At 32.3% G+C, this 13000-nt stretch overlaps 1 protein-coding gene across 1 annotated transcript; it reads right to left on the bottom strand.

The window, feature by feature from the left end:
• Positions 1-8021: 8021 nt before the first annotated feature.
• On the bottom strand, positions 8022-10462 carry LOC142547724 (uncharacterized). The gene is made up of 3 exons (XM_075656142.1): positions 9530-10462; positions 9242-9431; positions 8022-8962 (listed from the first exon to the last, which is right to left on the bottom strand). Exons 1-3 carry the CDS (start codon positions 9929-9931, stop codon positions 8238-8240), a joined length of 1317 nt encoding a protein of 438 aa, XP_075512257.1. The 5' UTR covers positions 9932-10462; the 3' UTR covers positions 8022-8237.
• Between the last annotated feature and the right edge of the window lie 2538 nt (positions 10463-13000).

The raw sequence follows: 13000 nt of genomic DNA, 5'->3' as shown, positions 1-13000 counted from the left end.
GCGATACGAATTCATGGTGTTGTTTCGGGACGAAACTTGAAACTTTGAAACTATACATAAATTTCTTGTTGGAACAATATGACCAAATCACTCACTGTAGGATCCACCCTGAGACTATGCTTGCTACAACCATGGAAAAATTAGAATCGAGTATATACAGAAATATGACTCAATCCCCCTCGAGACTAGGGGAGCATATTCATTCGAGTATTCATTTTCAAGCTCGATTTGTGAAAATGTCGAATTATTCGAGCACATATTTGAGAAACTCGAAAATGTTTGCAACATAATTTTAAGATATTTGGACGAAATACCTTTAAAGAAAAAATATTAACATATAGTTACCAAGTAGTTTGCGAGTTATTCAAGTAAAAACAATCAAAACTTAAACTCGACTCGAGATCCATCCAATCAAGTTCGAGTAAAGTTTTGACTAAGTCGCTTATGAGCAGCTTGACTTGCTTGTACTCTTACTAGGGGATAAAATTGAAATGTTCTTGTGTAAATATGACATGCATTAATCGATAGATAGTTCCATTTTAGCAATAAAAAGAAAAACACAAATGACGCTTGATATTGGATTGTCATCATAAAAGTTTGAGGTTGATCCCTACAATTGACATCTCTCATGTAAGAGGCCATTGTTGTCGTATTATTGGGGTGGCAAGAAATTTGGTTTTGAAAGTTGATTAATGGATAGCCATTAGATTTTGAGATATTTTATTATTTAACATTGGTCGATCATTATTATTTTTTTATAAAATAACCTTCTAAAATATATTTCAAATTACTTAAAAGATTTTATATTTTTTTAAAAAAATGATTGATCAGGTTCGTTTTCCTCTGGATTTTTAAGTTAATAAATTTTGTACAAGATTATTATTTCATTTTCCAGGCTGGATTTCAAGGCCCATAAGTAAATTTGCCAACAGAAGAATTTTTGTCCACATATAAATTGTAAGGGGCCCAAATTTGTTGAAATAATTGATGAATTCACATGGGTTTGTATATAATCAAGTTTATTGGTGCCCACATGTTTGATAGGCCTTGGAACATTTTTTAAAAATTAAAATAAAAATAATTGAACTCTTTCAAAAGTTGTATAAAAAAATAATCTATGAATAGAAATATGTACTTAATTTATTCCAGTTAACTCTATTTTTTGCAACATGTCATTTTACCCAAGTTATGAGAATTATTATGCCTTTTAATTTACATAAAGGTACTCTTTAATAACACAATTTGTTGTGGCATCTTTTTTCAGGGATTTAGACGAAATTATCGAAAACTCGTTACATTTGTACTCCGCTTAATGTATAAAATTTATTCACAAAGTGAAGCGTACATTACAAAATATAGAGTGTAAATAGCAATGCTCTTTTTATGAATATACATGCTTAATAATATATTAATGAAAATTTGTTAGAAGTGTTTCATCATAATTAGATTACCTATTTGAATATAAAATAGAGATATAATAGTTGTAACAATGTCTCTAATCTAAGTTATTGATCAATTATTGCACATGACATGCATAAGATTTTTAATTAACAACTTTACCTTATTAAATTTGTGCAACTTTCTTGATGCAAAAAGTATATAAATAATTGTGATCAAGAGTGTCAAATTGGTACATCTAAATGTCTTAACTTCATTTTTATAAGTACAATATAATGTTCCCTGTTTGTGCCAAACAATGGATTGGCAAGAAAATAAATTCCCCATATAGTTAATAGAGCATGTCTCTTGTAGATGGTCTCACTAATCTTTATCTGTGAGACGAGTCAACTCTATCGATATTCACAAATAAGATATCAATCTCACAAAATATGATCCGTGAAACCGTCCCACGCAAGTTTTTATCTAGTTAATATTAATTAGGCTTAGAAATTTAGATAATGCACAAATAAATCTTGATATAGTGATATCGAAATTCGAATATGATATATAAAATCTTGCAAATTCGATAGAGAATTAGATTTTAAAGTTTGATTCTTTAATATATATATTATTTATTTATAAAATGTGAGGAGTTTGAACCTATAACCGTTTTTTGGTTGGTTAAAAGTTTTGAAATTAAACATATTAATTAATTTTATTAAAAATATGCTTTGTTTTAACTACTTTTCTCAACCACACAACATATTGTTAACTTGTCTAATGATCATTTAATGGTCAAACCTAAACTCTTTTATGTGTTTGTTTTATAATATAATATGATAAGATTGAAGATTGTCGTTTTATCAAAAGTCATAGCTGATGGTAGCAGTATAACTCAATTTTTTTAAAATACTACAGCAGCTCAAATGTCGTGTTTCAATTACTTTACTACGTATGGACAATTATTGCACTCAACAAATCTAGATTCGATTAAATATTATTTGATGGATAATAATGTTATACAAAAATCTCTCGATCTAACATAATAATATAGTTTCTTGATATTTAAAAAAAATTAATGATGAGATTATCAAAATCATGAAAATTATTGTGAAATAGGTATGAGTATCCCAATACTTGCCCATGCCTTGTGGCTTAATTTATTGAGACATCATCCACTTATTCCCTAATGTGATTACCTAAAGATTCTTGCTTGAAGTTTGAAATAATCTTGAATTAAACTATGATAGTGACCTAAAAAAATATCATTGTAATAATAAATTGTATTAATGTGATTTACTCGATGTTTGTCCATTATTTTCTTCTTTTTATATTCTTTATCAATATTTACCGACGATAGAGACATAAGATATTTTTTTACCGACGATAGAGACATAAGATATTTTAAACCGTAAAACAGCTCAATCACCACGTTCCGATTATTCTACCCAATAAAAACAATTATTGCATCTAACTATTCATATTAATTAATTATTTAGTTCAAACACCATATTTTATACAACAAAAATATTATAGCCCGGATACGTGGATTATCTAAAAACACCATTGCCACTATTAGTATCTTCTAAAGATATAATGTTAATTTAAATAAATTAACATATTTTTTAAAAAAAAAAGTTACAATAAAAAATAAGCTTTTTTAAGATACTACATATCACTTGTTTTTAGAAAAATTAGAAATAAAAGAATAAATTGAATAAAATAGAAAGTAGCAATCAGTGCGTCAAACATATTTGTTGAGATACAATAATTGTTGGTGTTGGATAAATTGATCGAACCATAGCATTTGAAATGCTGTGTGATTTAACAGATTTGAGTTGCACCATTACCGAGTAATTATAGATTGTGGTAAAATGACAAACGCTCGGTCCTATAATTGATATCAGAGCCAATGTCATGTGTTCGATTCACATTGATTACAAGGAGTGCAATTATTGTGAGGGAGATTGTTGATGTGCAATATTTATCTTTACTGGGTGGGTAGGGCAATCGAATAATGGAGCTTGAACTGACGTGCTGTTTAAAAAAAATTGAGTTACATCATTACAACCAACTATAATTTTTGATAAAATGACAAGCGTTCGATCATATAATATTATTAAATTTTTGTCCAGCGTGTTAGTTACATCTACATCTATAGTTGGCATTTTGTAACCAAAAGCCTTAAAGGTAAAAATCAAATTGGAATAAACCAAGGAGAAATTGCTGAAATTGACTTGTAAAGTTCTAAAAGTAGAGAATGTTATGATCCAAAATTTAAGACAATACAACGGATAAATACAAATGCTTTTCGTGAATGAACATGTTACTTGTGACATTCATCCAAATAATTGGATAAAGGTGCAATAGTTAATAACTTTAAAAAAAAAACTTTGAAAATGTTTTCATTACATAGGATTTGATTTTAATTCGAAATATAAAGAAATCAGATTGAGTTGAATTAAATCATATGTCAAACATTAAATTTTCAAAAAAAAATGTTTCAAGTAACAAAAATGTCACCACTCGTGAACCTGAGATAACATGATTCGAATTCGACTCGAAATATATATTCAAACCCGATTTGAACCGAGATGTCCTATTTGCATGAATAGAATTATCCATACGTTATCCCGAAAAATTATATATTTATAATGTCACATCATTAGTCGAGCTCAATTTTATATTATCTACTATATTAAAAAAATACCTTTTTTGAGGCGAAAAAGATTCATCCAAAAAATAAAATCAAATATTTATCACAATTCACAATCTCCAGAATGAGTAAGTCTCTTGTGAGACGATCTCACGAATCTTTATTTGTGAGACGGGTCAATCCTATCGATATTCAAAATTAAAAATAATATTCTTAGCATAAAAAGTAATACATTTTCATGGATGACCCAAATAAGATATCCGTCTTACAAAATATGACCCGTGAGACCGTCTCATACAAGTTTTTGTCCTCCAATATATTCTTCAAAATAATATTTTCTGAAAACTAGTTCTTAGAAAATGAAAATAAAAATTAAACCAAATACCATTTTATTATTTTAAAAAAATATTATAAATTAATTTATGTATTTTTATTTATAGTTAGCCACACCCTTTCATTTCATAAATAAATTTTAAATATTAAAAGCTAAAGAGAAAAAAATGAGAGAGTAGGTAGAGGATAGCTTTCGTCAAGGTATAATTATTGTCGAATTTTGTACCAATTGCTTATATTATATGCCTTGAACAAGAAAATAGTGCCCACTTCAATTATTATTTTTAAATTTTAATTAGGAAATTGATAGAGAAATTGACCCCACAGCTTATAATTTAATTCTCATAATTTTGAGAATTGACCCTACAAAATTAGTGTATGATGTAATATTCACATAATAATGGATTAGTAAGACCCCATCTCAATGATTGTGACATTCATTTTTATAAAAAAAAAATTTTAAAAATTAAAAAAATTATAATTTACAATAATATAATATATTAATGAATTTCAGTAGTAATGGGGAAAAAAGATGTCGCATAAGTGTATTACACCAAATAGTTGTAAAAGTGATTATAATTTAATTCAGTCATTATTCTTTTATCCATTGAATCCTATTTAAAATTATAGTATGTTTTTTATAAGACGGGTTTCACATTTGTATTTTCATTTTATTTTTAAATGAAAATTAATATTTTAAATATAAATGTAATATTTTTAATGAATCAAATCAATTAGAATATCCGGTCTCTCACACAATTTTTTTTGACGTAAAAACTAATATGTTTTTGGTATTGTTCTTTTTAATTGTCATTTTCAAAAAGTCAAGCCTTGTAATCCTACAATAAAATACCAACACGCTATGGATTAAATAAATGGCATTTAAATAAATCTTATAGTGCAATCTTCCCAAAAAATTATATAATATTATAGTGTTGATGAAGTTTTTTTTACCAATTAGGATTAGGATAAAATAGTATCGTGTATAAGATATATTTTGGCATATTATATATATATAATCATTTTAATTTAATAGTAAAAATATTTTTGGTTTTAAAACATTTCAAGATGATATTTTGGTAAAAAAAAATTAGAAATATAATTCAATTATTCCTCGTGATCGAATTTAAATTAAAAACAACGATGGTACTAATTTCAAGATAATTTTTAAAATGTAGGTATAAAAAATGTTGCATCATACCTATTAAAAAAATAAATTTCACTAATTGCATGATGTGTCTCGGTGCAATTGCATTGTTTACGCCATCATCACTTTTTTTTTTTTTTAGGGAAGAGCTGGTAAATTTATTGCATAAAATCATCCTTTACAAGCTGAATTAACCAAAAAGAAAATTCACCATTCACCCAAATAACAGGTGACGGAGAAGAAAAAGCAAAATGGGCCATGTTATGTGCTACTTTATTAGCCGATCTATGAACATGAGCCATACTAGAAACCACTGGTGTTGTCAAAAGTTCTATAATATCTGCCGTGCAAAAACCAGTGTAACCAAGGTCCTCCTGATTGATAGTGACTGCTTGCACTGCCAACTGAGAGTCTGATGCGATATGGACATTTTGAAAACCTTTTTCATACAAAAGCTTGATACCTTCTCGGATGGCCAAGAGTTCACCGTGAACTACTGTAAGCGGTTGATTAATTTGTTTTCCAAATGCCAATAACAACCGGCCTTGAGAGTCACGAACTACGCCCCCAACACTGTACATATGTCTATCTTCATTCACAGCTGCATCAACATTAAGCATTAGGGAACCCAAGCTTGGCGGCTTCCAGATTCTTTCGGTGCTACTCTTCTCGCTTGTACATGTAATCAACTCTTTCAATCGAGCCCGTCGAAATTCAGCTAGCATAGCAGAAGCCCAAGTAATACAGGTGGCAAGCTCTTTCCTCTTATCCCCATGCAAGAAGTTCTGTTTTTCTTTCCAAATTGCCCAGACATGAGTCGCCAGCCCCTCAAAGTCGTGCTTAGATAAATTTTCTTTCAACCAAAAGCAGATTTCCAATGAGTTGGTATGTGTCGTCCTTCTTAAAACATGCTCAAAAGGGGTGTTCTTCCAAAGATGCTAAGTGGCTGGACAGAAAATTAAACTATGGAATGTTGAATCCAGTGGGTAATTACACAGACTGCAAGACTCATTAACTGGTACATGGTGCCGCATTAAGTTCTGGTTGGTAGGTATACAATCATGAGATATACTCCACCAAAACAACTGTATTTTCGGTGGGATAGATAGACTCCATAAGAAAGCCCACCATGAGTCCAGGGAATGTCCCACTTGATGTTCCGGGGTAGAGAACAACCCCCTTTGTAGAAGACAGCCATCTCGTACCGTGTATTGACCCTTCATTTCATACCGCCAGTATAGAGAGTCATTCTTTCCTGCTGATGGTAAAGGTATCTTAAGTATTTCTCCTGCAACATATGGATTAAATTTAGCTTGAATCAGCTCTGCATCCCACACACCATTCTTTATTAAGATATTCACAGTAGGTGCAATCTCCCACGGAACTGACGATAGACTGATTTTTGACTGCATAGTTGGGATCCAAGAATCATCAAAGATATGTATTGGATCCTTACTCCAATGGAGCGACCTCCAGCATTCAGCACCGATTGATGATGATAATATCTCCCTTTAAGCACACGGGCAGCTAGTGAGTCAGGGTGTCTAAGAAGGCGCCATACCTGTTTAGCAAATAAAGCTCGGTTAAACTCTACTAATCTCCTGAAGCCAAGGCCGCCCCTGATCTTTGAGTTTCATATAAAATCCCATGATTGTCGATGTGCAATAATTGTTTTTGTTTAGTATATCGATAGAAACGTGATGATTGAGCTGTTGTATAATTTAAAATATTTGAGTTGCATATTTATCACCAACTATAGTGGTATGCAAAAACTTGTGTGAGATGGTCTTACAAGTCGTATTTTGTAAGACGGATCATTTATCTGGGTCGTCCGTGAAAAAGTATTACTTTTTATGTTAAGAATATTAATTTTTATTTTAAATATCGGTAGTGTTGACCCGTCTCATAGATAAAGATTCGTGAGACAGTATCACAAAAGACCTACTCATAATGGTAAGTACTTGATCTTACAAAATAATAATCATAAATTGAATAATAAGACTGTCGTAATTATATCACAAAAACTAACCACCGATCATATTTTATGTAGTAGGATATAATACACACAATACAAAACGTAGGAAATTTCAAAGCTGATAGCTTTATATTCGACGGTACAATCTGATTAGTTATAACTAATTTGTAAAGCAAGAGTTTTGTTATAATTAAGACGATATCTTGTTGCTTACCAAACAAGGCTTAAACCGTTTAGTATTCCAAAATATTAAAAAGAGAGATGAAATTGGCACACACCCCAGAAAAAAAGATAATACATCACGTTATTTTAATGATACCCCAGACTCCGTTGCCTCCTCCGCACGGCGCCCCAGATTCCACGAGCCCATCTGCCATCATCCCCCAAATCCACACGCCTATGTACATTTTCAACAACAATTTTTATCATGGATCAAGAAATATGTGTAAATGATAAATAATAAATGCCAACTCATGTTTCCTACCAAGCCAACAATTAGATATCTATGTTTTCATCTATTGAAGGCTATGGATTTTTAAATTAAATTTCACAAGGTTGGTTTGAAATTATTTTACAAAATTAAAGAGTTTTTAGACTTTTTTTTTTTGTTGGATTGGATTTTTACAGACTCCCTTCTATGTAAAAAAGAAAGGGAACCAAGAAAAAGCCTAAAAAGGGACAAAGATACAAAAAGAAATCCTCAAAATTTGGAAACAAAAACAAAATTTCTTCCTTTCCTTGGCCGCTTATTTGAGAAGAGAAGCTAGTCCGGTCACGACCACCCTGTTCCCCCTCTCTAAGCTCTTCGGCCTCACCGCCGGCAGCTGCCACGGCACCGGTGGAATCACCTGCTTCACCGGCGATTTGGGTTCTTCAAAATTGGAATCCCCAAAAATCAAATTCAACTCTCCAACTTCACTGTCCAAGACCTCCATAACTTCCGGGTTTCGTGGTCTGGTTGCGCGTGGTTTGTTGCTTGGGGGGATGTTATCTAATTTCAGCTGCCATGCCACCGGCAGAATCACCTGCCTCACCGGCGACTTGGGTTCTTCAACATTGGACTTCCCAAAAATCAAATCCAATTCCCCAACTTCACTGTCCAAGACCTCCATAACTTCCGGGTTTCGTGGTCCGGTTCCGGGTCCACGTGGTTCGTTGCTTGAGGGGATGTCATCTGATTTCAGCTGGGTGATGCGAGTGTGAGGGCTAAGCCATTTGCATTTGACGTACTCGGCTTTGCGCCACGGAGCGATGTGCATACCTTTCTTCTTCAAGCTCTGACGCGCCGCTTCCGAGGCGAATGAAATGATCGGAAGAAGCCGATCGGATTTTCCGACGAATATGTACGGCAGACACTGCAGAATCGCCTTGTAGCTGCTTGTGGATCGGGCGATTTCGAACTCCGATCGGAAATCTAGATCGATCAGTATTCTCTCGCCTTCGATTATCACATCAATGTACTCGTATTCTCCTATAAACACACCAAAATGAAGCCCATAAATTTATTGAAGCTAACATCATTCTTAATATAATTCAAGAAAAGCCACAAAACAAGGTATCTAATTCACTGGCAGAAGGAAATCAAACAAACTTTTTTAATTCCAAGAAAACATAAGATAACAGTAACATAAAAAAAAAAGTATTATGCAGATAAACAACAGAATTAAAATGATTGAACAAAATGATAAAGTAGAGAGATGTTTTCACTCAGAAATGACACTTTTTGTAAAGTCGAGTCGAGAGAATTTACCTGCTGGGATGGACGAAGCTTTTTCCCATTTGGATTTACAAACAGAGGCGTCGTAAGCAAGAGCTATCAGACCATCGGTAACGAGTTTCCTCAAATCGTCTTTGCTTTTGCAACCTTTGTTCTTTTCCACGATTTTAGAAGTGTCTGCCAATAGATTTCTCTCCGCCATAGTCGCACAAGGAATCAAGCTCTACAGTTAAACAGCACCGAGAGACCAAAATCAGATGAAATCCAATCCAAGAATATTTGAACAGATAAATCGATAAAATACAGAAGGCCACACCATACCTTGAGAGAGTCGGAGGGATCGCTGAAAGATGAATTAGCCGTGGCCGAATCAGAGAAGAAATCAAATTCGTCGTCGGAGCTGTCGTTACTGTTACCATTAAAACAATTGCAGCGGTTACGGCCGCATTTCACGGCAGAAGCAGCGGAAGTCAGGTGTTTTTCGTTGTTATCTTCCATGAAATTCTGAACCATTTTATCCAAACAAACCGAGCTCGGCTCAAACTCAGCAGCTGCCGTTCCGATTGCAGGCTTGTTATCAGCCGCCGAAATCTTCAAAACACCATTGAACGGTCGGTCAAAAAACCGCTTCAGCCGAGATTTCAACACCGGCGCCTTGACGACGCCATATCGGATCGGCGATTCTCCGCAATCCATAGGCTGGATTCTCATCGGAAAAGGCATTTTCCTGTAATCTAATTATACTCCTTGTTCTGTCAGTCGAATTAAATTCTCTGAGCTCCTACAAATCTACAGTAATCGCTTCAGCAGTCACAATCAAAAATCTCTGAAAAAACTTGGCCAAAATTACTTCAAAAATTTCACAGCCAGTACTGAGAACTGCACCAGAAAGTACCTAAAAATTAATGTTTTCGAGCTCCACCTCCCTACCCATCAATTCTACCCCCACATCAACAGTACCTCATCCGATCACCATAATTTCCGCACAAATATCGACAAAAACACACACAAAATAATAATGCTAATAATAAAACCAAAAAAGGGAACGAATCCTCCGCCTTTTCGTTACGGTTTATCGTGGAACGCGTGACGGTGGTGAAACGAAACACGAACGAAGCAATCGTAGGGAGAAGCGTCGGAACATTCCGCCGGCATATTGATCCTCCGGCGAAATTTTTGGTTCTTAACTGTTTTTATTCAAATGGAAATGATTTTCTCTCTTCCTCTTTTGATTTTACTCTGTGAGCTGAATGAGTGGGGTTTCTATTTATACAAGAGCGGAGGCTTGCTGACTAAGATTGAACGCCACGTGGCATCATCTCCCGAAGCGAGGATTACCCTGAAACTGGGTTATTATCAGATGCGGCAACACTGTAAGTCCTGAATTTTTAAGTCGGTCTGATTGTGTTTTATATATATATATATATATATATATATATATATATATAAAAGACGATCTCACGAATTTTTATGTTTGAGACGGGTTAATCATACAGATATTCACAATAAAAAGTATTATTCTTAACATAAAAAATAATATTTTTTCATGAATGATCCAAATAAAAGATTTGTCTCATAAAATACGATGAGATCGTCACACGAATTTTTACTTATAATTTGATGCTAAATTAACTAACTTGGTAGTTCCAAATGGCTGAATTTATGTTTATTTTTCGATTTAAAAAAATCAATCCTCATTCTATATTAAGATATATCACAAACAAAATATTTAATTATGATGTTTCAAGAACAATTAACAGTAAAATAGAGTCACTAATAAGGTTTAGAGAATAATATTTTTCACTTAGATCAATATATGTCATGCAATATTTCTTCGTAATAAAACTAACAAATATGCTATTCATATATAAAAATAATATTTTAGACACAAAAAAAAATTAGAATCGGGTCGAATCGGAGATTTGTTTCATAAAATTGATCTGTGAAACAACATAATATTATTTCCTAACGCTAACGCTTCCATTTAAAATTGATGCGAAGACATGACCAACACGGGAGAGGGTTTTGTAGTCAATTTAATATCGATAATGATTCAAAAGTTAACAATTTATATTTGAAATGCATTTCATTTACAAAAACAAACCAATTCATCGCATTTAAATTCATCGATCCAAATACAATTCAACGAAAATGACTATTCTCTTCGCTCCTAACATCAATAACCACCATACCCGGATTCTTCAGGGAGGTATTGGTAAAAGAGGCCCCTAGAGATAGGGTGTTATTCAATACGGAGGGGATAGAAATCTTGCAAACAAGATCAAATAGGGATTTTACAATAAAGTGCTATATGTTATCCATAATATTGGCATTCAATATGTTATCCATAATATTGGCATTCAAAATTGAGTAGATCTTTTGTGAGACAGTCGCACGAATTTTTACCTGTGAGACGGGTCAACTCTACCGATATTCACAATAAAAAATAATATTCTTAGCATAAAATAATATTTTTTCATGTATGACCCAAATAAAAAATCTGTCTCATAAAATACGACGCGTGAGACCGTCTCAATCAAATCTTTACCTTAAAAATTATGAATGCTGCAACATTTAGGAACAATATTGTCTTTTTTAATGGGTTAAGTAGGGATGGTCCACTTTCACTTTCTTGATTGCAAAAATGTCTCTCTCGCATTTTGCATACTTCCAATTCAATAATAAAAAATAAAGGGCCTCAACCACTTTCCTAGGCCGTGTTTGCCTAATACACTATTTATTTTCTTCTTCTTCTGTGGTTGAACTTTGATAGGGGTATATTAGTCATTGCATCCATATAATGTCACACTTTTTTTTGGGTTTTTTCCCCAAACGAAATTAGATTGATTTATTTTTATAATATAATAAAAACAATACATCTCGAGAAACAGTCCTAAATTAGAGATGAATATCATAACTAAAACGACACCGTCAGAAGTCGATTATTTCATGTTTATTTTTTTATATTATTTATTCATCTATTAATCATAATCTTGTATCAATCAAATCATTCAATTACAATGTTACGGCTTAATAAATGTTATTGTTAATATTAAAAAGACAAAATAATAATTTATCATTTTATATCAAATTTAATCAATTAAATCAAATAGTATATTTTTTATTTGATTTTTATTATATTATATTAGGCAAAAACTTGTATGAGACGGTCTCACATGTCGTATTTTGTTAGACGGATATGTTATTTGGGTCATCTATAAAAAAATATTGTTTTTTATGCTAAGATTATTACTTTTTATTATGAATATCGGTATGGTTGACTCGTCTCACAGATAAATATTTATGAGACCGTATCACAATAGACATACTCATTATGTTATCTCAATATTATTATCTTATTTTTACTTTTACAATAATATTTTTTAAGATTATAAATAAAAATTGAAGACTTTCATTATTATTATTATTATTTAAGAAGAGTGGGGTGGTGGGGGTAATTGTGGGCATATAGAATAGCGATTGGGCTTCGCCGCATATAGGCTTTAAAAGTGGGTACAAACAAAAGGAGCGGTCAGTTTTCTGAGAAGTCCTGTCTAACCGTAGCCTCGCTAGAGCAGTTATTACCTAAATGGTCCTTTTCTTCTTTTAATTTACCACAATGCACTCGCAAAATGATGGGCCAAGTTTTTATATTCTTTTTTTAAAAAATAAAACTGTAGATTTTCTGACCTATAAAAAGTTGATATATTATCTTAAATAAATCCACATCACGATATCAAACATTATCCACAATCTATTAATTGGTCTAATTTTGACTTGAGTTTTATTTCT

Source organism: Primulina tabacum, chromosome 5 (assembly GCF_025594145.1).
Source record: "Primulina tabacum isolate GXHZ01 chromosome 5, ASM2559414v2, whole genome shotgun sequence".
Lineage (NCBI taxonomy): Eukaryota > Viridiplantae > Streptophyta > Magnoliopsida > Lamiales > Gesneriaceae > Primulina > Primulina tabacum.
Note: the sequence above shows the minus strand (reverse complement) of the source record. Positions and strands in the feature narration are given on the sequence as shown.